This window comes from Hemicordylus capensis, chromosome 3 (genome assembly GCF_027244095.1).
Source record: "Hemicordylus capensis ecotype Gifberg chromosome 3, rHemCap1.1.pri, whole genome shotgun sequence".
In the NCBI taxonomy this organism is placed as follows: domain Eukaryota; kingdom Metazoa; phylum Chordata; class Lepidosauria; order Squamata; family Cordylidae; genus Hemicordylus; species Hemicordylus capensis.
In genome coordinates, this window is record NC_069659.1 from 273,055,471 (window position 1) to 273,079,507 (window position 24,037).

General features: G+C 45.5%; 1 protein-coding gene and 1 long non-coding RNA gene across 2 annotated transcripts in view; one reads left to right on the forward strand and one right to left on the reverse strand.

Moving 5' to 3' along the window:
• Positions 1-1,567: 1,567 nt before the first annotated feature.
• On the reverse strand, positions 1,568-4,682 carry ADRB1 (adrenoceptor beta 1). The gene has a single exon (XM_053312067.1). It carries the CDS (start codon positions 4,506-4,508, stop codon positions 3,186-3,188), a length of 1,323 nt encoding a protein of 440 aa, XP_053168042.1. The 5' UTR covers positions 4,509-4,682; the 3' UTR covers positions 1,568-3,185.
• A 168-nt stretch (positions 4,683-4,850) lies between these two features.
• Positions 4,851-24,037, forward strand: part of LOC128351963 (uncharacterized) — a 36,281-nt gene continuing 17,094 nt past the window's right edge. Inside the window, exons 1-2 of the long non-coding RNA XR_008320146.1 lie at positions 4,851-5,079; positions 20,895-20,964. This is a non-coding gene — a long non-coding RNA (uncharacterized LOC128351963). The remainder of the gene's footprint in view (positions 5,080-20,894; positions 20,965-24,037) is intronic.

Genomic DNA, 24,037 nt, shown 5'->3' on the forward strand with positions numbered 1-24,037 from the left:
GGGAAGAAATGCGACAAAGAACACAGAATTATAGTGTGCTCCATTATAATAAGTGAGGAGTGGTTTGAGTCGATGTCTGCTGTGACAATTGGAAACAATATTTTCCTCTGATAAAGACAGGGTCTCCCATGTGCTATGAACAAGTCATTTTTATCCACAGCATTTATCCTGTATTTTCTAATCCTGCACTTCTCAGACAACCTGTTTGACAGAGGATCCCATCCAAAATCCAACACAGAGCTGGGTTTATTATTATTATTTTTTAAAATTTTCAACATGTTTAGTATACTGTGGCAGTCTAATTATAAGACTGCAGGGCTGAAGGAGCCTCCAAAGGCATCTAGTCCATCTCCTCACAGTCAATATTGATCTTTCCACATCCCAAACAGTCCAGATGATGGATTAAATGTCACATGAAACTGATAACAGGGTTGCTACCCCTCCCGGCATAGATTTTTCTGTGCCCCTAAAGATAGTGCCAGTGTTCACTCCGGCTTCCTAACTGAGGAAAAGCTTCACCTCTTGGATTTCTGCCTTTCACACTGCTGTTAATGCCATAGGTGCCCTGCCAAATAAAAGTGGCAACACTAGGTGATAACATGCTGCAGGCAGGGAGCTGAAATGACCAAGAAGTTAATTTATTGAGAGCTAGTCAGATGAAACAATTAAAAGTGTTCATTAAATTGAGTGGCAACACTTCTTTTAATACTTCAACATTAATGGCACAATTAGTGCAGCCTGAAGTTCTGATTATAGTGAGAACTATCTGCCCCCAGCTGATTGTTTCATATAATAATGAGATTATAGACTAACAACACTATCTAATTGTGTTATTTTAATAAAAATAGTGCCAATGTTTACCCAGGCTACATGAAAAGTCTCCATACCACTTAGGATGGGCTTGTCCCTTTTAAGTGAATTATACTCCCTCTAAGTGATTGGACCATAGCAGATATTCTGAAGATTTCTTCTAGTTTTTTGAGCAAAGTTATCAGTTCCATTCACTCACATTCTGTCGAAAGGTGTAGCAGAGTTAAGTGGCTATAGAGCAGAGTGGCTTGTTATTTTGGAGTAATAGATAGGTAACCTGACTAAACTGCGGGAATTCAATGAGACTACTCAGAGTAAGTAATGCATAGCTTCTGCATCCAAATGTACAGTTGATCTTTCCTTGAAAATTTTCAACTCTCAAATGAAACCAAACACAATTAATTCAGCTTCTTTCAATATTGGGTCTCTAACCACCTGGTCTTGCATTCTGTTGGAGCAGATTTAAACAGATGATAAGAACGATCAAAAGAAAAGTAGCTAATGTATTTATAGCCAGGCTGGAAACAACTTGCCTTTGGCCCCGGAATTTCAAGGGAAGTCAACAGCCTTTGGTCCAAAAGGAATGCTACCTTATTTGGTGCCGCAAACATATTTTTTAAAAAAGATAATTGTGTCAGGAAAAGCCATTAAGTTGAGCCGAATTGGTAATGCGAGCCATATTTTCAACAAAACTCTCTGCTTTTTCCATCAGGGCTGGGTGTTGTTTCAGTACCTATAGAGACACACTGGCAATAGGTTTGCTTGTGCTGCAGTGGTATTTATTGCACATCGACCAATGACTTATACAGTAGTAAACTGCACCAGAGTATATAAATACATTATAAAATGCATACACACACACACACACTCTTGCGCACAGCGGGGAAACACAAGGAATGACAATGAAGTGCTAAAATCACAACTGCTTCACATGAGCTCCTGGGCATAAAAGATTATTTTTTTAAAAAAATCTTAGAATAGACTCATTGATAGTATGAATATACTTACAGTACCTCCATTAAATAATATAAAAAGGCATTTTTAATAAAATGGCAAGATATCAGAAAGCAAGAGAAATCAAGTGTGGGGCTTGATGGCTTTGAAACCCCCTCTTTGTTTTCCAGGGAGTGTGTGTGTAAGTGTGTGTTCACGTGCAATGACAATTATTAACACTGTGCAAAAAGGAAGGGGGGGAACCCTCTCACGCTTTCCAAATGTGCAGTAACATATCTGGTGTCCCTAGCCAATATTCCCCTTTCATCTTTCAATGTGAACAAACTGTCTACAGAGGATTGATACTCCTGCCTCTATAAAAGAACAAACCCCTAACTAATGATACATAAATAAGCTGTTTAATATAAACACATTTTCCCTGTACAATATGCACAGCTTGAGGTAGATGTCTTAGCCTGATTGCTGTTGTCGTCTAGACAAGAAGAAAAGTCAGTGGATCAAAAATATGAAAGGATCAAAAATATGAGGGATTTGTTCAAAATACAATCATGGCCATTTACAATATTACCGGTTTGTCCATCCCTCTTAGATGTTAAGAGGAAATTAAGGCTGCAAACTTATGCACACTTACTTGGGACTAAGCAAGTTTCATTGAGCTCACTGACTTCCAATGAAAGAGACCTAGGCTCAGGCTGCATGGTAAAACTCATCAGAACAGACTTCTCAATGGCTTATTCAAAAAGACTTCTAGCATGAATTGCAAAAGTGTTGAGTGCCTGAAATCTCCACTGACTTTCAGTGAAGATAAATGGGTGACAAGCACTTGTTTAAAAAGGAGGGGGGGAAAGGCTACTTTTCTGCTACAGAAACTCCTGGGATCAGTAAAAACAGCAGGGTTTTTTTGGGGGGGGGGGGAGGTGATCACCACCTCAGACCAATAAGAGCTGGATCCTGTTTCCTTCAGTATCAGGGAAGGAAACCCCCACCTTTTTCAACGCCTTGCAGGCTAAGTGCCTGCCACTAGCTCAGCTCTTCCTGAAACATTACTTTAGCAAACTCCTTCAAACTTATCTTTGCTTCCTTCCCAGCTCACCAGCGCCTACCTCCCAAGTGTAAATAATAATAATCCAAATGGTTTGGACACACGGATTGTTAATCTCTTTTGTTCAATGGTCACTCTCTATTTGATTTAGTTTCTGATGAGTCAGAAGAGGTACGCTGCATACAAGTTCACCTGCTTTTCACCTTGAGTAAATAAAATCCTCTTTCCATTGAGACAGATCAGTCTGGTGTTTTGTATTTAGCCAGTCTCCCAGGGGATATATATATATTTTTCCCCCATCTGCTTCTTTAGCGCCCATTCTTGATCTGCAGCATCCAATACACCCTCCCATTTCTGTGATCCTCCCCACCAAGCGCCCTTATACCTTGGATTCTGAATAGGAGGTTTTACTGTTCCGTTCCTCCAAGCTGGAATCGCTTCCATCCTGTGCACCACCATTGTAATCAGACCACGTCCCTCCCAGGGTGCACGGAGGAGTATTTCCTAACGTACTGATGAAGCCACCAGGGTAACGAGAGAACTCCCCAGTACTGGCATGCAGCCGGCGGTCCGCTTTACTGGAACAGCATAGCATCCTCTTGAAGGCCTTGCGGAAGTCCGGACTCCTGCAGTAGATGATGGGGTTGAAGGCAGAGTTGGCATAGCCCAGCCAGTTGAAGAAGACAAATAGCTGGTCTGGAACTAGACCTCTGTTAAAGACCTTAACCACATTGACCAAGAAAAAGGGTAGCCAGCACAAAGTAAAGACACCCATGATGATGCCCAAAGTCTTGAGGGCCTTCTGCTCCCTTACAGCTACAATGCGGGATGTTTTCCTTCTACTGGCTTGGCCATTGCCCAAGATGGGCAGCTGCTGGGGGCCTGGCTGCTGCTGCTTCTGGTGGTTGTTGTAGAACCGGCCCTCGCTCCTGTCAATTTTCTTCATTTGCTCCTTGGCCTCTCTGTAGACCCTGATGTAGACAAAAATCATGACAAAGAGGGGGATATAGAAGGAAATGATGGAGGAGGCAATGGCATAGGCCCTGTTGGTGACAAAGTCACAGCAGCCAGGGTCAGCGTAACATTCCTGAGCCTCAGGGTCATCGTCCCTCCACCACTGCATCATAATGGGCAAGAAGGACACCAAGGCGGAAATGGCCCAGACTGTGCAGACAATGATCTTAGCCCGCTTCTTCGTCATGAGGCTCTGGTAGCGGAAGGGTGAGGTGATGGCCAGGTAGCGGTCAATCGCGATGACGCACAGGGTCTCAATGCTGGCTGTGACGCACAGAACGTCCACGGAAGTCCAGCACTCGCACAAGATCAAGCCCCACAGCCACTTGTCCTTCACCACCAGTGTGGCCCCAAAGGGCACCACCAGGGAGCCCATCACCAGGTCAGCACAAGCCAGGGAGGTGATGAAGACGTTGGTGAGGGTCTGCAGCCTCTGGGTCCGCCCGATGGCTGCGATCACCAGCCCGTTGCCCACCACAATGAACATCACCATCAGCGACATCAGGATGCTCATGCCCACCACCCACTGCTGAGACAGGGAGATCTCCTCGGTGGGCAGCTGCTTGCTGTCAGGAGCGTAGGGCACGGTGGAGGCGTTGCTGCTGCTGCTGCTGCTGGGGCTGGCCAGGGACGTGGAGTTGGATCCGTCGTGCAGGCTGTAGTTTAGCGAGCCCCATCCATCTCCCATGGCTGTCCAGCGCGCGAAGGGTCAGCTCAGGGCAGCCAGGCTGCTGGAGGCATGAAGGCGAAGCGGGTCTGCCGCCTTGCCAGCGCGGGAGGCGAAGCGACCGACTTTGCGCAGCTCCTGCAAGCGCCGCCACTTGCTCCGAAGCTCCAGCATGTTTGTGAGCGCTCTCCGGCGGGCTCCGGCGTCCACGACGCCTCCCCAAAGCCCCGACGTCAGGCGCCGGGCAGCCAATGGGGAGCCGAGGCAGCTGCCTCCCTTGCTCGGGAGCGCAGCAGAAGAGGGGCTCGGCGGTGGGCTCGGAGGGCAGAGCTGCCGCCCGGGAGTCCCAGTCGCGGAGGGGGAGAGCGGGTTGAGCTCCTGGGCTAGGAGGGGGCCGGCTGCTTGACGCGGCTCTTGGGGAGATCTGTTGTCGAAGTGTTTAAGGTGCCTGCCTGGGATTCCCGTCGCGAAGAACGCGGAAAGGCCCGGCGGCGCACGGAGAAAAGTGGCTCCATGCGCCTTGGGTAGGAGCCCCGACAAGCCACTTTTCGCGTCTGGGCCCCCAGGTTTTCTCTTCGGCAGCCAATAGCAGGTTTGGGGGAAGGGGAGATTTTGTACATCGTGGCGTGGAGATTGGGGAGGGGGTTCTATCCGCGCGCGCCCCCCTCTCTGCGCGGCAGGCGGCAGCCCGCCCAACCAAGGAGCTCCCCACTGTGGCTGCTTTGATAAGAGAAAAATTACGGTGGGAGTTATTTGAAATACTTATAAGTCGCTTTTCGACAGAAGTTCTCAAGGCGACTTCCTTTGCAAAAGGGGTGAGGAAATGGTTGCCCGTCCGCACAATCTTTAAAATAAAAGCAAAACGAAAACAACACAGAAACACCTTTAGCAGCCAAGGGAGTCATGCTATGCCGGACTAAAGCGGCTGATTTCCATCCTGCTAAATATGAGAGAATTCAGTTCTCATTCACTTTAAGATGAGAATTGAGATGCTTTAAATGTTCACTCATGTTGTAAAAAACAACAACGGGGAAATTGAGTGCTGGACACAAGGAAGACCTGAGTTCAGTCTCTGTTCAGCCATGAAAGGCACTGGGTGACTCTGGGCCAGTCACTTATCTCCCAGCCTAACCTACCTCAAAGGGCTGTTGGGAGAAGAAACAATACAATGTACACTGCTCTGGCCTTCTTGGAGGAAGAGCTGGATTTAAATGTAAATACACAAAATAACTTTTGTACCATATAAACTATAATGTAACTTTGTACAGCCCCATATATTTTCATGCCATCTTTACAAATTAGGCTTCAGGCAAACATACTTTGCCTTGGACTTTCAGTTTGACATTGGGCTGGGTAGGGATCAGTGTTCCTTGTAACAGTGATTCACAGATGTTGTTGACTACAACTCCCATACTTCCCAGCCAAAGGCACTTGCAGCTGGGGATGCTGGGAGTGTAGTTAACAACACCTGGGAATCTCTGTTACAGGGAACACTGGTAGGGATGCATGCATCCTGGAAGAAATTCAAAAGATGCAGTTTCCCAATCACCTGCTAGAGATGCTCCTGATGACTTTCTACCCGGTGCATTTCTATATGGTGCTGCTGGTCAACAGGAGAGCAAGCTGGGATGTGGAGATGCAACTAGCTGTTGGTGAGGTTGCAATCCCTTTGAAAGAGCAGCTTCACAGTTACTGCTGGACTCAGCTCTGCTTTTGCATGCTCTAGTGGAGGCAGTGGCCAGGGCAGGGCTCCTTTGAACAGTTTCAACTGGTACAGCTGTGCTGCTTTCTCAGGAATGCAGATCTGGTTATGGTTACCCATTCCTTAGACATGTCATGGCTTGATTACTACAACACACTCTTTATGGGACTGCCCTTGGAAAATATTTGGAAACTTCAGCTGATGCAAAAAATGGTGCAAAAGATAGAGTTCTGTCCAGAGCTGCTTGCTGGGAGCGTATTATGCCTGTTTAAAAGAGCTGCCCTGGCTGCCGATTTGTTTCTAGATCCAGATCCAGATCACTGGTTATCACTGTTAAAGTCCTTAATGGTTTAGGGCCTGGATACTTGAAGGACCACCTGCTCTCAGATGGTTCTGCTCACTGGGCAAGGTTATTGGAGGGGCTCTGTTCTGTGTGCCAAGATTGAGGGAGGCTTGATTGTTGCGCACTATGAGACAAGATCTTCTCAGTATTGCCCCCCAGCTTTGGAATGCTCTCCCGTGGATGTCCATTCCCTGGAGTCCCTTGCTGCCTTTAAGGAGCAAATAAAGACTCTTCCCCTTCTTTCAGGCTGCTGCAGTGCATGGGCTTTCTTGGCCCTCAGTCTGAATGGAGGAGAAATGAAAGATTGCTAGGCTGGAACTCTTCCTGACTTTGTGCACTGTTTAACTGCATGTCAATTTGAAATAAGTTTTGGAGGGGTGATGTCACTTGTCACCTAGTTGATGTCTCCAAGTGTTCAGGCAGATGGCTTAAATTTTATAACCAATAGAAATGTCAGGGCTTAGAAGTTGAAACAACTTCTTATCTTAATACTGCCTGACATACCGTGCAAAGGTACATGAGTGCAGTTAAGTTGCATGCATGCGAAGTGCACAAATGTTGCTACACAAGGGTAAGCATATTGGAAATAATTTTGCTCTTGTTTAACACCATTTGCACATTTCTGTGCGTGTGCGCGACTTCTAATGCAGCATTACCTCAATGATGTATCATTGCGTGGAAGGCCAGCCACTGGCCAGTATAACTGATGTTTATGGGACAGATTCCAGCACAAGAATGGAATAATAAGTCTCCCAGCCAGTGTTCCCTGTAACAGGGATTCCCAGGTGTTGTTAACTACAACTCCCAGCATCTCCAACTGTAAGTGCCTTTGGCTGGGAATTATGGGAGCTGTAGTCAACAACATCTGGGGGAATCACTTTTAGAGGGAACACTGCTCCCAGCCCATGAGGTAGCATTAAAGATGGTGATCAGAGCATGCAACATGCCAGTCTCCCCCTCTTCAGCCTTTCTATCCTGGGCCAATTTCCCCTCACTCCCCCAAATCACCCCTCTCTACCCCAATCTCCCTACTGCCCCCAAATCCCTAGATCTTCCCTTACCCAGTGATGGCTGCTGCTGCTGCTGCTGCCGCCACTCTTTCTCCTCCTGCTTAGTCCTTCAGGATGGAGAACACAGCGGAACAGAAGGAAGTGTGTGAAGGACCCACACACACACTTCTTTGTACCCAGTTCCCTGCCCCCTGCCTTGCAGGGTCAGGATGGGCAGGAGGAAGGAGCACTACCACTACCAGTGGCAAAGCGGGTGGCTGCCCAGCTGCTAATGAAGCTATCGGTGAGGCAAAGAGTGTGCTGGCGGAGGCAAATAGTTAACTGCCTCTGCTGCCTGAGGTGACCGTTTCCCTGAGCCTCATTAGTGAGCTGGCCATGTTTTCAGACGTTGCCCCCCGCACCCCGCCCCAACCTCCTGCCGCCACATCACCCAGAGGGAAAGGGTGAAGGGGAGAGGTCTTCACATCTAGCTTGCCCAGTTGCAAGGAACAGCAGGTGCTGCCACAGCCCTCTGAGCAATGGAGGCAGCTGCAAAGAACAGGTGTCATCTTTCCTGTTCTTTCATGGGATGGTTGTGAGCATGATGTGGCAGGCTCACTCTTCCCTGCCAGCTGACCCAAGGGACAGTGAGTGGAAGTAGAGAGTGGCAGCAGGAGCTGCTGTTCCTTGCCCCTGTAAGGGGCAACAGCCTTCATTCTATGGGTTTTTGGATTGGACCTAGTATGAAGAGGGAGGGAGGGAGGGAGGGAGGTGGGTGAGGCAGGGAGGGTGAATGAGTGGAGGCAGTGGCTGCTCCTTGTTAGTGCCTCCACCATGTCTACACCCAAGCTGGTGATCGAACAGTTGGAGTGAACACCCACTGACATCTCTGCTTTCTCTCTGGGTGGCATGGAAGTTAGTGTGCAGCCAGCCTGTTCCTCCCACACTGCCGGGGGTGGGGGGTGGGATGATGACAAATGTATAGACAGGGAAGTTCACCACTGTGCAGAGGGAGAGGGCAAGCAAGTGAGTGGAAATGGCTGCTGCTTCTCAGTGACAGCCAGTTAGGGGAGTTAGAGGTTGTGGGTTTTTACCCACAATAGGTAAAACAGCAGAGCACTAAGGAATGAGCACACACGCCAGTTACAGAGTAGGTAGCAGAGGATGGCTTGTATATTGCAGCTATTTAGTGAAAACACATGGAGATCCTTGTATGACTAAACACTAAATATTTATTGGTTAAATACACTTCAATAGGAGAGACCTATATCTAATCTAAAGGACTACATAATGGATAGGTAAGGAGAGAGAGAGAGAGATGTTTCCATCTGCTCTCTAGGAGGAAAGGAAGGATTGTGCCTCAGCACAGGAAGTGCTGCAGAGTCAGTTCAGGGGTCATAGAGTAGGGACAGATAGGGAGACCCTGACTGACTGTCTCTACTCCCAATGCCCCTAGTGGTCATCAGGACAGTTGGTGCAAAAGGTTGATGCACTGGAAGTTCATCTCCAACACCCCTTCTCATCGCCTGTCGCACCTGGTCACGACTCCCATCTTCTCACGAAGAATCTGGAATCTGTCTCTGGATAATGGCTTAGTTAATCCATCTGCCAGCATCTCTTCTGTGGGGCAGTACCTCAGCTGGACCACCCCTTTTTCTTGCAAGTCCCGAACATAGTGGTACTTTATGGGAATATGCTTAGTTCGAGATTTCATCTTCTCCATTTGGGAGATCTAGATACAACTTTGGTTGACCTCAAACATCACTGTGGGTTTGGTTCCTCGATGCCAAAGTCCGATAGTAGTTGGTGTATCCATACTGCTTCCCTGCATGCTTCACTTGCTGAAACGTACTCCGCTTCTGTGGATGATTGCGCAACAAGTGACTGCTTGCGGCTACTCCAAGTTATGGCTCCACCTCCATACAGGAACAGGTGTCCACTTGTGGACTTGCGGTCCGTTCTGTCCTTGCCCCAGTCTGCATCCACATATCCCACAAGTTTGGGATTGCTGTTTGCTGGGATCTCCAATACATAATGTGCAGTACCTTTCAGGTACCTTCCCAGTCTTTTGACCGCTATCCAGTCCTTGTTCGTTGGCACACTCACTTTTCTGCTCAGGATTCCCACTGCTGAGGCAATGTCTGGCCTTGTCACTGTGGCTATGTACAAAAGTTTTCCAATTGCATTTCTGTACTGGTTGTTGGCTGGTAAAGGCTGACTGTCCTCATCTTGCTTCCAGAAATCAGCATCCATTGGCGTGCTGACTTCATTGGCATCTATCAGTCCCAGGCATTCTAGAAGATCTTTTATCTTCTGTTTTTGGTTGAGAAGGAATGTTCCATTCTCTTCTCTTTCTATTTGGATGCCAAGGTAATATGAGATGCTTCCGAGTTCCTTCACCTCTGTTTCCTTGTTCAGGTGTTGTACAATTTCATGACTGTCTTGCATTTCCTCATGTGCAAGAATCAAATCATCAACGTAAGTCAGAATGTAAGTCCATCTATTGTCTCTGAGTCTAGAATATAGGCAGGGGTCAGCTTTTCCTTGTGTGTGAACCCCCCCTCCTAAAGTAGTAATTGATTCCGTTTCTCATTCCATGCTCTGGCTGCCTGCTTTAAGCCATAGATGCTCTTTTGTAGTTTGCACACTAGCCCCTTCTTTCCAGGTTCCTCAAAGCCTGGTGGTTGTTGCATGTAGATGTCTTCCTCAATTTCCCCATGTAGGAAGGCAGTCTTTATATCCAAGTTTGAAGACCCATTTGCATCCCACAGTCTTTCTTCCAGCGGGTAGTTCCACAAGTCTCCAAGTCTCTTTTTTGTGCAAGGAGTCAATTTCTTCCATTGCTGCTTTTCTCCACTTCTCAGCTTCATCAGCTGGCAACCTTTCTATATCTTGCCACATAGTGGGTTCTTGCATCTCTCCTCTTTTAGCCATGAGTGAGAGTCTGTTAGGAGGAACCCCTTTGTTATGCCTCTGTGAGTGCCTCAGTTCTAGTTCTGGTTGTGCAGCCCCTTCTGAATCTGGCACTGATTCCTCGGGATCGCTGCTTGACTCCAGATCCATTTGAGTCCAATCATATGGCTCTTTATTCATCAGGATTTCTGGGGAAATCTTTGATGCTTCACCTTTATTTGGTCTTTGTCTTTCATCGAAATACACTGCATTGCAGACTTTGACCTTTCCACTTTTTGTATCAAGGATTCTGTATCCTCTAGATTCATAGCCAACAAAAATTCCCAGTTCACATCTGCAATTGAGTTTGGTCCTCTTTGCTTTGGGAATATATGCATAGGCCATTGAACCAAAAACTTTGCTGTGTCTTAGGGAAGGTTTTCTGTCATGCCAAAGTTCAAATGGTGTCTTATTTGTTGCCTTGGTTGGCAATCTGTTTTGCAGGTAGTTAGCAGTCATCACTGCTTCACCCCAGAACCTGTCTGCTAGATTGGCATCATGCAGTAGACATTTGGTCATTTCCACTAGAGATCTGTTCTTTCTCTCAGCTACCCCACTGAGCTGTCCAGTAAATGGAGGGGTAGTCTGGTGAGAGATACCATTTGATTTCATAAATTCTTTCATCTGGTTTGACATATATTCCCCTCCATTGTCTGACCTCAAACACTGGGGCTTCCTTCCAAATTTGTTGTTCACCAGTGCAATATATTCTTTAAATTTCTCAAACACCTGGCTTTTCTCTCTTAGAACATACACATAGCAAAATCGGGAGTAATCATCAATGAAAGTCAGGACGTACCTATTTCCACCTGAACAGACCGGTAACGGGCCACAAGCATCTGAGTGTACCAGTTCCAAAATGCTCCCGGACTGTACACTTCCCCTTGCCGGAAAGGTTGGCCTGACTCCCTTGTTAAGAATGCAACAGTGACATCTGCTGGCCATTTCTGGACATGCCCTTATATTAAATCCCTCGGTTAGTTTCCTCATTTGGGAGTCAGTTTTAAAGTCTAGGCTTCAGTGGCCCAATTTTCTGTGCCATAAGAAATCACAATTTTTGTGTTGGCAACTACTTGCCACGTTTGCTTGTGCAGTAGCACAGTCCACTTCAAAAAGTCCATCATCCTGCATGTGGGCAGTCATGATTAACTCATCACCTTTAGAGATGTAGCACGCTTCATTTTCAAAAATTGCTTTGCACCCCTTCTTGAGTCCATGCCCAATTGAAATCAAGTTGACTTGCATCTCTGACATGAAAAGTGCATCATTTATCTTAACCTCATAAGCTTCAGTAGCAGAGCCACAAAGTATCTTTGCTGTCCCCTTGCCTGCCACACTTATCTTCCTTGATCTGCTAATGTGACATCCGATTTGTAGCATGCGTCGAGTTCAATGAACAGATTGCAATCACAGATTATATTCTGGGATGCACCTGAGTCCAGGATGAAAGTGTGACCCTGTGTTCGCTCTCCTAAGGTAATGCTGTAGCTCTTGGCATTACTACTGGCCCTTTCAGATAAGCCACCTTGTCTGTGCTTCTCCTCTCTTCTTTGTTTGTCGCCATGATTCATCCCTGTGTTTACTTCATTGCCATGGTGACCAGGTCTGTGCCCTCTGAGTTTCCTGCTCTTTGGATATGCTGATGAGTCACTGAGGCTACTTCGCTTGCTAATGCTGGAATTACTTTGCCTGCTGAAATGTTCCAGAGTGCCATCGCTTTCAAATTTCTCCTGCTGCAACTTTATATTAAAATTTCTCAAACTGGACACGACATAATCAACCTTCAGTTCACAGTGAGACAGTTCAAGAGCGACAATTAGGGGTTCAAAACTTTTAGGCAGGGATTGTAGGATTGCCCCAATTAGAATAGTTTCATTCAATTCACATTGGTTACTCTTCAAAAGCCTGTTAATTTCTAAGATACTTGCTATGTGGGCTTCAAAGTCTCCACCTTCCTGCAGTTTGCTTTCACATAGCCTTTTATACAGGAGAAGAGCTGCGTTTGCAGAGACTTGGCTACATTGCTTTTTCAGTCTATCCCACGCTTCCGAGGCTAAATCAGTATCCCCCACATAGATCAATAAATCATCGCTTATACTCAAAATTAAAAGACCATACGCGTGTTGGTTTTTCTTGTCCCACGAGGCTTGAGCAGCTTCATCTTGGGCTGGCCATCTCTCCATGAGCACTTCAAAGATTCCTTTTGTCATGAAGATCGCGTTCATCTTGAGGGCCCAGTTTTCGTAGTTATTGCCATCCAGTTTGGGAAAAGAAGGAGCCATTCCTGAGTAGGCTGTGGTCACAGGATCCATGCTGCAGTTCCTAACTAACTCAGCTGCACTTTCAAAATGAAAAATGAAATAAACTCTGCTTGTGCCTAGAAGCCTGTTGCTCCTGCCGGGCCCATAACCCTGTTAGAGGTTTATGGCAGAGCACTAAGGAATGAGCACACACTCCAGTTACAGAGTAGGTAGCAGAGGATAGTTTGTATATTGCAGCTATTTAGTGAAAACACATGGAGATCCTTGTGTGACTAAAGACTAAACATTTATTGGTTAAATACACTTAGACAGGAAAGACCTATCTCTAATCTAAAGGACTACATAGTGGATAGGTAAGGAGAGAGAGAGAGATGTTTCCATCTGCTCTCTAGGAGGAAAGGAAGGATTGTGCCTCAGCACAGGAAGTGCTGCAGAGTCAGTTCAGGGGGTCATAGAGTAGGGACAGATAGGGAGACCCTTACTCACTGTCTCTACTCCCAATGCCCCTAGTGGTCATTAGGACAGTTGGTGCAAAAGGTCGATGCACTGGAAGTTCATCTCCAACAAGGGGACCCTCACTGATGGGCCTTCTTGAGGAGGGCCAGCCTTGGTAGCTGCCCAGCTGTGTCAGTTTGTGTCTGCTAGGCTGCCTAGCTGTGTCAGCTAGGAAAACCCAGTTTCGTTAGAGTAGAACCGGACTTGAATTGAACTCGGCCCGGTCCAGTTTTATGCAAAATGAGCCGGGCCCCAGTCCGGCTCGAGTCCGAACCAGTTTGGGCCTGGCTTGGGAGGGGGCGGGATTATTTTTTTTAAAAACTTACCACCTTCAGCAGCCTCTAGGGGTGCTGTCGTGGGAGGATCTCCGGCGATTTCCCCTCCCCATGCTGGCCTCCTTCTCTGGTCCTTAAAGGGCAGTTTCCGCCCATTTGGGGGCCCTTCCCGTCCTTTCTGCACTGGTGGCGGCCATTTTGAAGAACACTACCAGCACGGAAAGTGCCAAAAAGGCCTCCAAATGGCCTGAAACAGACCTAGGGAAGGGCAAAATGCTGGAGGACACCTCCAACTCCCATGGCCATGGCAGCACCCCGAGAGGCCACCAGAGTGGGGGGTAAGCCTTCAAAAGAATTTTTTTCACAGAATCCCCGAACTGGCCCCAAGTCATTCTGTGCGTGTGTGTTCAGCTTGATCTTGAGCTGAACCGGGCCCAGTCCAGCTCAAAGGCAAGCCCTTGAGCCAGGCCAGCTTGAGGCTGATCTGGCTCAAGGTCGAGCTGGTCTGCACATCTCTAGTATCAGCCTTTTCAGCAGACAGATGAGGGCATGAGCAAAGGGCAGTCTCTGTCACTAGACATCTATGGCTAGACACACCTCCTGAGGGTACGTTCCATTGCATAGTCAGTCAGTTTTTATTACAGCCATTGGCCAGCCAAAACCATTGCATAGTGGAAGTTACAGATGTGTAAACATGCATTCATATGCTTGATCATTCACTGCATAACATATGTAAGAAACAGGCTGTGATCAAGAGAAGAAAAGTGTGTGTGTGTGTGTGTAAGGGAGGGAGGGGAGAGAGAGAGAGAGTTGAATGTTTATGTGGTTTTGCTTTCTGGAATGTTTTCCAGAGGCATGTTGCAAGAAAGTTGCATGTTGTTTTGAAAGAACGTGTTACTTCCTTCCTTTCCTCTTTGACTTCTGTGCCAGTGTTGCTTCTAATGCCAGTCCAGTGGTTACATAAATGAGTGAATGATATAACCTGCAGATAGTATTACAATACATCAATTCAGTAAGCATCAGAGTGCATCTGCATAGAGTTATTATGTTTAATAAGGCACGAGGGGGGGAAAGAACTCTGCAAGTTTTAGCCTGAAAAGCACATGTCAGAGGAGGAAAGAAAGAAACAGAGGATTATATGTAATTGCTGCTTTTGTTTACTTCAAACTGAACTGCAGCAATTGTATGAATATAAGTTACAACATTCTTAGATTTATTTCCCCTTTCTTTGCACACAACCATGATAGTAGCAATGTGGTTTCAATCAACAACATAAAGAGATTGGATTCTGTTTTTGAATGCATTTCTTTACATCAATGGACCTATATGAGTTCACAGATGTCAAATAAAGATTTCCTTCCTGGCTTCAAGAGTTTCTGTATCCTCTTGTGTTATGCAGCCCTGGAGATGAATAATACAAAAAGGACCTCTGTCTGTCCAAGAACAACTGTCTACTCAGTAGCCTTCCTCTGCACCTGGAGGTAGCCCATAGCCATCATGACTAGTAGCCACTGATAAATCTGTCCTCCATGACTTTAGGTCCCTTCTAAAGCCATCTAACCTGGTGCCATCACCACATCATGTGGCAAAGAATTCTGTAAATTAATTTTCCTCCATGGCTGAGGAAAAAGTACTTGCTTTTGTTGGTCCTAAACTTGGAGAAAAACCTCTCTACCCACTGCCTCCACACCATACATAATTTTATATGCATCTGTCAAGTCTCCCCTTGAGATAAACAGCCATACAGGGAGCTGATCATCTGAAGCATTAGCTGAACATTTTGAGGAGAATTTTACTGCACCCATTCAGTAATCTGGGTAACTGGAAAGTTGTAAAATTGTCTTTACCATATAAGAGGATACTACGGATTATCACTGCATGATGCTGTGTCCAGTGTTAGAAGTACCACTAGCTTACCACTGACTAATGTGGAGAAAATATAAACCTCACCAGGTGGCTTTGGCAGGTAATATGCTTAAATAAGAAGTATGGTTTTTAGGGCTGACGGCTTGGAAGTCTGGGAATGTCTAGCTCTAATGCACAGACCTGTTCAATAGACTGTTTGGTTGACCTAATGTGGTTTAGCACCACTGAAAGCAATAAGACTGGGAAATCCAAGTACCTCTAGTTCAGTTGGTTCAATTGCAAAAATACCAAGCATTTAATACATGTTAATATTGTTCTCTAATCACTAAGATAGTTTGTTTGGTTTTAAGATCCAAATAGTGTGAAATGAAAATAATATTGCCAGCTGTGACTAACATGCAATAAAATTATAATGTGCAGAGTTAGGAGAGCTTCCATAAATTATCTACGGTTCTTAGCCCAAGCACTCAATTGAGTAGGGGTTTCTACATTTTTACTACCCCTGCCAGATGCTTCTTCACCTATGGCTTAAGGAGGTATCCCGCCCCCTGCCCCCCACCCCAGATATGAGGATATACACTCTTGAGAGACTCCATTGTTATTTGCTGTTGCAGGCTGATTGGGGACTATCTGTAAACACGTGATGCATGATAAAGCACACAGAACTGGGTATTCATGTCCTTGAGTTTCATGGAAATTTCACAGAACCCAAATCAAACTACAATATCCCAAATACAGGGCTAATATGTATCCTTTTCAGTTTTAGTAACGAGGTGACAGTCAAGCAACAAGATGATAACTTGGTGGCATATGAGTGTGCCTGCATTTGCAAATAAATGGGTCAGTTGCCCACATCCTTTCTGCACCTTGCTACAGTTGTGCCATATTTGGTTCATTAGTTGTGCCATATTTGGTTCATAGGTATCAAGCAAACATGCCATGAAATAAAATCAGCACATGCTGGCTGCCAAACAGTACCATTTGCAGCAATTCCTAGGGCCTATTAAATAGTTAATCTGTGTTTGTCAACTGATAAGCAGTGTCAGATATCATATAATTGAGCCAAAACTGCTCTGTGTTTACTGAAAGGACATTCCACTCCACTGAATATCCCAGTCACAAGCAATTCTGAAAGGCAGAAAACATAAAAGACTTAGGAAGAGATCAAGGATGCAATTGTAAGCACACTTGCTTAAAACTAAAGCCTACTGAAATCAATGGGGCCTACTTCTGAATAACCACAGATAGAATTAAGTTGTAGTATTCTTTGTTACAAATTTATAAAATAAAATAAAGGCTACATTTACACAATCATGGCAATCCTGGTTAAAGAGTTAACCAGGATCGCTGAGTCCTGAGGAGCTGATTGTGAGCAGGGCTGCCGAGAGCTAGTTTGGGCCCTAGTGAAAATATTTTTGGGCCCCCACTGTGAGTGTCCTGCCTTCCTTGCCACTGTGAGCCCCGCCCTGCCACCTCCACAAAGCTGAACCGCCAATCTAGCCACAATGTCTGTGGCCAGGGGTGGGAGGTGAGCTGAGCACCTCCTTGTGGTGGTGGGTGGTGGAGCAGGAATGGCCGTTGAGCTTGACTGCCCAGCCTGGTAGCCCTTGAGAACTGTGAGGCGCTCCAGGATTACTGCGCCGTTTGAATCGTGTGCTGGCGCTCAATTCAAACTGTGCAGGGGCAGAGGGAGGCCAGCGCCAGCCTGGGTTCTGCTGCCACTGCAGCCCCCCTAGCCCCACCTCCTGCATCTGACATCAGACACAGGGAATGTTTAGCCATGCCCCCGCGTCTGACCCCTGATGTGGGGGCATGGTTTAGCTCCCAAATGAGGCCGCATGGCCCCATTTGGGAGTTAAAAAAGCCAGCGCTGCATTTGCAATGTGGCCAGAGCAATTCCCTGCTGTGTGCCCCCATTTGGGAGTTAGATTGGCCAGTGCTGCATTCACAGCGTGGCTGGAGCAGCTCTCCCTGCCTTTAAAAGGCAAGGAGAGTCACTCTGGCCGCGCTGTGAATGCAGCACTGCCCGATTTTTAGCAAAAAAAACCAGGCCCGCTTTGCCCCATTTTTGAGCTAAATCACGCCCCGCCATCTGATGTCATATGCGGGGTGTGTGTCTGGGGTGCCAGGTGTGGCCCCTGAGTAGCAGTGGCCTGGGTTCTTTGAACATGTCAACTCAATGGTGGCTCTGCCCTGGCTGGCACGCTGGAGTGCCTCACAGTTCTCAAGGGCTGCTGGGCCGGATGGTCAGGCTCAGCAGCTGTTCCCACTCGGCCCACCACCACGGGGGTGTGTGTGCTTGCCTCACCCCCCACCCCCTGGCGGCTCACATGGCAGCTAGAATTATTTTAAAGATTGATGGTTCGGCCTTGTGGCGGCAGCGGGATGGACGCAGGGTGGCAACCGGAGGCAAGACAAAAACATATGCAGCATAGTCAGGCCCCAGGCCCTAGTGGTGTGCACAGAACCACGCCTCTGCGGTCCAGCACCGGGGATGGTGGTTCTTTAAGGGTGGGGGGGGTGCCCTCCTGCTGCTTTCCCCCACCTTCACTCCTTAAAAAAAACACTTCTTGGGGTAGCTCCCTGTCACCCCTGCCCCCATTTTTGGCCAGAAGTGGCCAGCAGTACTGTGCGTGCATGCACGCGTTGTGTGCATGCCTGCATATCCAGTGTGCGTGTGTGATGTGCACGCACACGCATGGTACTTCCAGCCACTTCCGGCCAAAAATGGGGGCAGGGACGACAGGGAGGTACGCTGCCGCCCCAAGAAGTTTTTTTTTTAAAGGAGCACCAGCAGGGGGAAAGCAGCGGGAGGGGTAAGTGCACCCCCCGCCCTTAAATAACCACCCCCCTGGTGCCCAACCTTCAAATTGTGTCACATTTGAACTGGTTCAGAGGCCTCCACAATGGCCTCCAGACTGTTTCGTGCACATCCCTACTGGGCCCCCTTCTGGATCACCAGGTAATCGCTGGGTAATCTGTACTGGTTCCCCTCCACCCCATCGTGCCTTTGTCACGTCGCGGCTGGATTACTGTGACACGCTCTACGTGGGGCTGCCCTTGAAGAATATCCGGAAACTGCAACTAGTGCAAAACGTGGCAGCAAGGGTTTTATCCGGAGCTGCCTGTTGGGAGCACATCACCCCCATTCTGAAAGAGCTGCACTGGCTGCCGGTTCATTTCTGGGTCCAATTCAAGGTGCTGGTTTTGACCTTTAAAGCCCTTAATGGTTTGGGCCCTGGGTATTTGAGGGACCGCCTGCTCCCAAGGGTTGCTGCCCGCTTGATGAGGACATCTGAGGGGGCCCTGCTCCGGGTGCCGACAATGAGAGAGGCCCGGCTGTTGTGCACTCGGGACAGGACCTTCTCTGTTGCTGCCCCCAGACTTTGGAATGCTCTCCCAGTGGCCATTTGCTCCTCGGACTCCATCACGGCTTTAAAAAGCTTGTTAAAACTTGGCTTTTTATCCAGGCTTTTACATAATCGTTTTTACTGCTGCTTCTGTGTGTTTTTACCTGTTGTATTGTTTTTATGCTTGTATTTTATAGATTTTAAATTTGGCTTGTTTTTATATTTTTTAGCTTAATATTTTTGTCTTTTTATTGTATGTTTTAACTTTTGTAAACCGCCTTGGGGTTGCCTTTTAACGAAAGGCGGTATATAAATGCAACAATAATAAATAAATAAATAAATAAAATCGGCCCTGATTGTTAGAACCCAGAATTTCTGGGCAATTCTGGTCAAACCACTACGGTTAATCCACATTTAACCAGGCTAGATAACCAGGATCCTTAAATGGATAATTTGAGCTAAAGGCAGACAGCATTTGCAACATTAATGTGAAGGTGCTGAGGAGAGATATAATAAATATATAGTGTTTGACATCCACATAAAGTAATATTTAAGAAATAGCTTAGACAGAAACTTTCTAAGTTATGTTATCTGAAACCAATATTAGCAGACATCATTTTCTGGTAACTACTGCGTAAGGTGTCTCACATACTGTGCAAAGTTTCACCCACTGAACCTTGTGCCATTTCATAAGAGCAGTCTGTGCAAATGCAAAAATGGCACAAATCAAGTAGTGCAATGGACAGCTATTTGATATAGCTGTCCATCGCACAACTGCATTTGTGCAATGTTTGCATTTGCACAAAGAGTGCTCTTATATACTTGCATGCATATTCCGCTGCAGTGTGTACACAATTTTGTGCTGTATGTGAGCCACTATCCTTAGTATGTGCTGAATTTGTGGGCCATTAATGCTACACACAGTAAGGAAACAAAACAAGGATTTGTGACTATGAGTCAGTTCAGATTTGTTTGTTTGCTATGAAATATATACTAGCATACATGGTCAGCATGAGGTCACACCCTGATGGGGGTCACATCAGATCTCACAGAAGGACAACCTGATGTGCTTTCAAGATGTCCTGTAATTGCATGAGGGGAATGTTAAACTGCATCATGCCTCTATGTGTGCTCCCAATCCATGTTAGAGTGTGTGTAGAGGGCGATTCAGATTAACACCCTCCTCATGCAAGTTAGGGACTCCCTGACATGCATTGCATGTCTTCTGGAGATGTCAGGATGGGTGAGTTGTTGGTGCAACCTAAGCCTTATTGAGTGTGTTGGGCTGAATATCATCCAAAGCAGCCCTATTCCATCTCTTCCAGAAGAGTAGTCATGTTTGTTAGTCAGCAGCCTTAACACATTTATTGTAGCATAAGCTTTCATGGGCTATTGTCCGCATCATCAGACACATGAAGTGTTAACACTCAGTTGGCAGAAATATACATGGAAATAAACTGTCAAAGTAAGGTCAGGGTATAATCAAAGTTTATTATAATAAAAAGGTATTATAAACGGTCAAAGTAATTACAACAGGTATAATCTGACAATACATTTTAAATATATAGAAGATAAGCACAGTGATGATTTGCAACTTCAATAATAATTTCATCTCTGAGATAGAAATCATCTCAGCTGCTCAGAGCCCTGCCTTGGTATACAGTGTTGTAACCTATTAGTGAATTATTTGTCTATTTAGACGGCACACTCTACCTATACTCACTATTTATTTAACCCCAGCTAAAGGCCAGTGACCTCTTGCTGCTTGGCAATCTTTCTCTCCCAGTGAGCCTATGAACTTTGACTCCTTGTTTTGTCTACTCACTTGTGAGTTTCTATGGCAAATTGAACAATATATGGGAAAGAGTATGAGGGAGTGACGTGTTCTTCTCTTTTCAGAGCCAGTCTGCACTTATGCTAGACTTTCTGGAAGCCAAAACTTGTACTGAGTTTATCTGAGGACAGTTTTTGAACTTCTGTTTCTGTTCCACATATCTTTGTCATTCCTTCCTTCTCAACCTGTACATTTCTCACTAAGCAGTTTTAGACATTCTGTGCATCTGGTCACTGAGTTTTCAGAGGAAAAGGATGGGAAATATTCTTTGCCACCAACCATCATTAAACAACAACAACAACAACAACATCTCTCTCTCTCTTTCTCTCTCTCTGGATAGGAGACAAGTCATACCCATTTTCAGAAGCTGGGTATGCTCCTGTTGACATAGTGTGTGAAATTAAAACAAGGTAAGAGATGGGGAGCTTAATAGTCTGTCAAGTCCTAGCTGGGTAGGACGATTTTTCTATCTACCTCATTCAGAAGCTGGGAAGGAAATCTGGGTGAGCCTCACTTGCCCTACCTTGCCTGTGGGCTTCTCAGAGGCATCTGGTGGGCCACTGTGTGAAAAAGGATGCTAGACTAGATAGGCCTTGGGCCTGTTCTTATGTTCCTACCCAGTTTATGGTCATGGAACTGCCCTAATATCAGTGAGGTTCCTCAAATACTTTAATTAGGAAAATTAAAGAGCAACAAAAAATTAAAATGCACTAGTGCATATGTATCTTTCTGAAAGGGAGAAAACCAAAACCAAACCCAAGCTAGTGTTCTGGCTTTTAATATTATCTCAGCAGAATATAGTTTTCCTATCTCAGGCCAATGAAAAACTGCCACTTGCAAATTCACATATCTATTCACACAGGGACTTTGTTTTTAGAAAAATATAAATATGACAGAATGTTGTGATGGGATTTGTGCCTTTCTATTATTATTATAATAAACAAAGGCTTTGATTTTTGTCTTGACACTTTCCTAGAAATACTTTGATTTCACTCTTGGCATTTCTCCAACATCAGGATACCCCTTTTCCATCACAAAGCAAAATTCTGTTCACAGTATCTCTTGGATAGCCTGGAGATGATGCATGATAATATTCAAGGGGTCAATCTGTGTCAAAAAATGCACTGAAAACTTAACACAATTATAGACAAGCAATATGAGGTCTCTGTTGTTCAGCAAGTGATTCAATTCATCAGAAACTAGTGAAAATAGCCAATATTGTTCTCTTTTATTTTTGGGTGGAACAATCCAATAATATAAGGAAATTGCCTTTGTTTAATTAGGGATTCAAAGAAGCATTTTCTGTATGTTGACTGCTTAAAAACTTAACTGATAATCAGAGGATATGTAGCCATGTGGAAGGACAGACATTTGAGGCCTCCAGTATGCAATGGATTGAAACCCCTCCCCCTGACTTCTGAATGGTTGCATCCTGGAGTGAAGTATCAGTTATCTTATTTTATAGGAACACAGGAATATAGGAAGCTGTCATATACCGAGTCAGACCATTGATCCATCTAGCTCAGTATTGTCTACACAGCTTCTCCAAGGTTGCAAGCAGGAGTCTCTCTCAGTCCTGTTTTGGAGATGCCAGGGAACTTGGAACCCTCTGCATGCAAACATGCAGATGCTCTTCCCAGAGTGGGCCCAACCCCTAAGAGGAATGTCTTTCTGCACTCACATTTATTTTCCCATTCAAATGCAAACCAGGGTGGACCCTGCTTAGCAAAGGGGACAAGTCATGCTTGGTATCACAAGACCAGCTCTCCTCCCTTAGCTTCATAGCTTGAGGTTACAGATGAGCAGCTGTCTGTGTGGCAAGAGTTTAAGGTGCTATCATACTGAAAATGGTTTGTAGGATGTATGTCATCAGGTAGTGTGTGGTAGATGGGATGAAGCAACATAATTGACTGCAGAATCAGGACTACAGACCAAGCCAGAAATCCAGTTATTGGCACAAATTACAGCAGACAGGATGAGCAGAACCATTCTACTACGAATTCCAGAGAGAACCTGCAAAATGTTCCTTTTAAACAGGAGTTTTAGGCATACGGTATCTATGGAGCAGTTCTCATATTAATGTTTACTACTTGGCAACAGCATCAAACATAGCTTGCATGTGTGAATGAGCCATTGCAGATTATTTGCTGCAGACTTTCACACTACCTGATGATACAGTTCATACTTTCAACTGAGAGTTATCAAGTGTTGAGTAATCAGGTGGCAGGCATAAACACATGAACCAAGCCTTTGAAGACTGCTGTAGACATGGGCCATTTCTACAGAGAGGTCTTCACACCTTGTCCTTCCACCCAGAAGAAAAGACTGCAGAGTATCAATAGGAGGATCAGGACTTGTTTTGATTTGTTTCATATCTATCTATGTAAACCACTTTGGGAACTTTTGTTGAAAAGCGGCATATACATATTTCTCATATTCATGTTAGTGTCTTTGTGAGTAGAAAAGCACTTTATCAGACCAGGTAGTGTCTGATCTGTCATTTTATAGTAATTAAGAAACCAGTTGATCTGATATTAAAATCTCATTTGCAGTCCATAATGTCCATCTTTTCATATAGTGCACAAGTTTTGATGTCATTAGTGATTGCAAGAACAGTAGTTGTTCTTTTCTTAAGTGGCTTATAGGCTGCCTACTTTTTGGTGAATGAGAAAACAAGTATTGTTAATTTCATCAACGATAATTACTTGCTTGTTAGCATACATCTGGAACCCTTTTGTCATCTCAGCTAGACATCAAATGTGCAACATTAACCTGTCACACTGCATAATAAAGTAAAACAGAACCACCCTTCCCAAGTGAGGAACAGAAATGGACTGCTTTGAAGTCATGAAAGATGTTTCCTTCTGTGGAGTATGCAAGAAAGAACACATAGAGACAAATTTTGTCTAGTGTACATTATGACAGAAGGAAAAAACAGAGCACCAGTGTTAAAACACAAGATCCTGTTGAGCCTTACTGTATTATTGATTCTGAATAACTGGTAATTCCAAAATGTGGTATGGTCCTTATTATAATCTCTCCCAAAGAAGGAGTGCTTCCACTGTGATAAATCATGATTGGAGTTGGTCATCTCTGATACTTAATCTGCAGTTTCAGTCTGAGAGAAAGCTGCTTTAAGTAAAGGATGGAAAGCATTGATGGAAAGCAATGAGTACCCAGAATGTTGGGGGCAATATGCTAAATCATTGTAAACCGCTTAGAGAGCTCCGGCTATAGAGCGGTATATAAATGTAAGTGCTATTGCTATTGCTATGTTAAAACATGGGGACATGTGGGAATATGAAGGGACATAGCAAATGTGGGAAGTGATGATCAGATAATTATTCTTAATACTTACTGAGGCTGTTGACATGCACGTGCAAAACTGGGCTAAGGGAACCCAGCCCGGTTTTGCATGGGCATGTGAATCACTGGGATCGGGACGATCCTGGCGGCACCACGGCAGCAAACCCAGCTACGAAG

Excerpts from the sequence above, each read along its gene's own strand:
- ADRB1 (XM_053312067.1), bottom strand. The coding sequence starts at position 4,508 with ATGGGAGATGGATGGGGCTCGCTAAACTACAGCCTGCACGACGGATCC.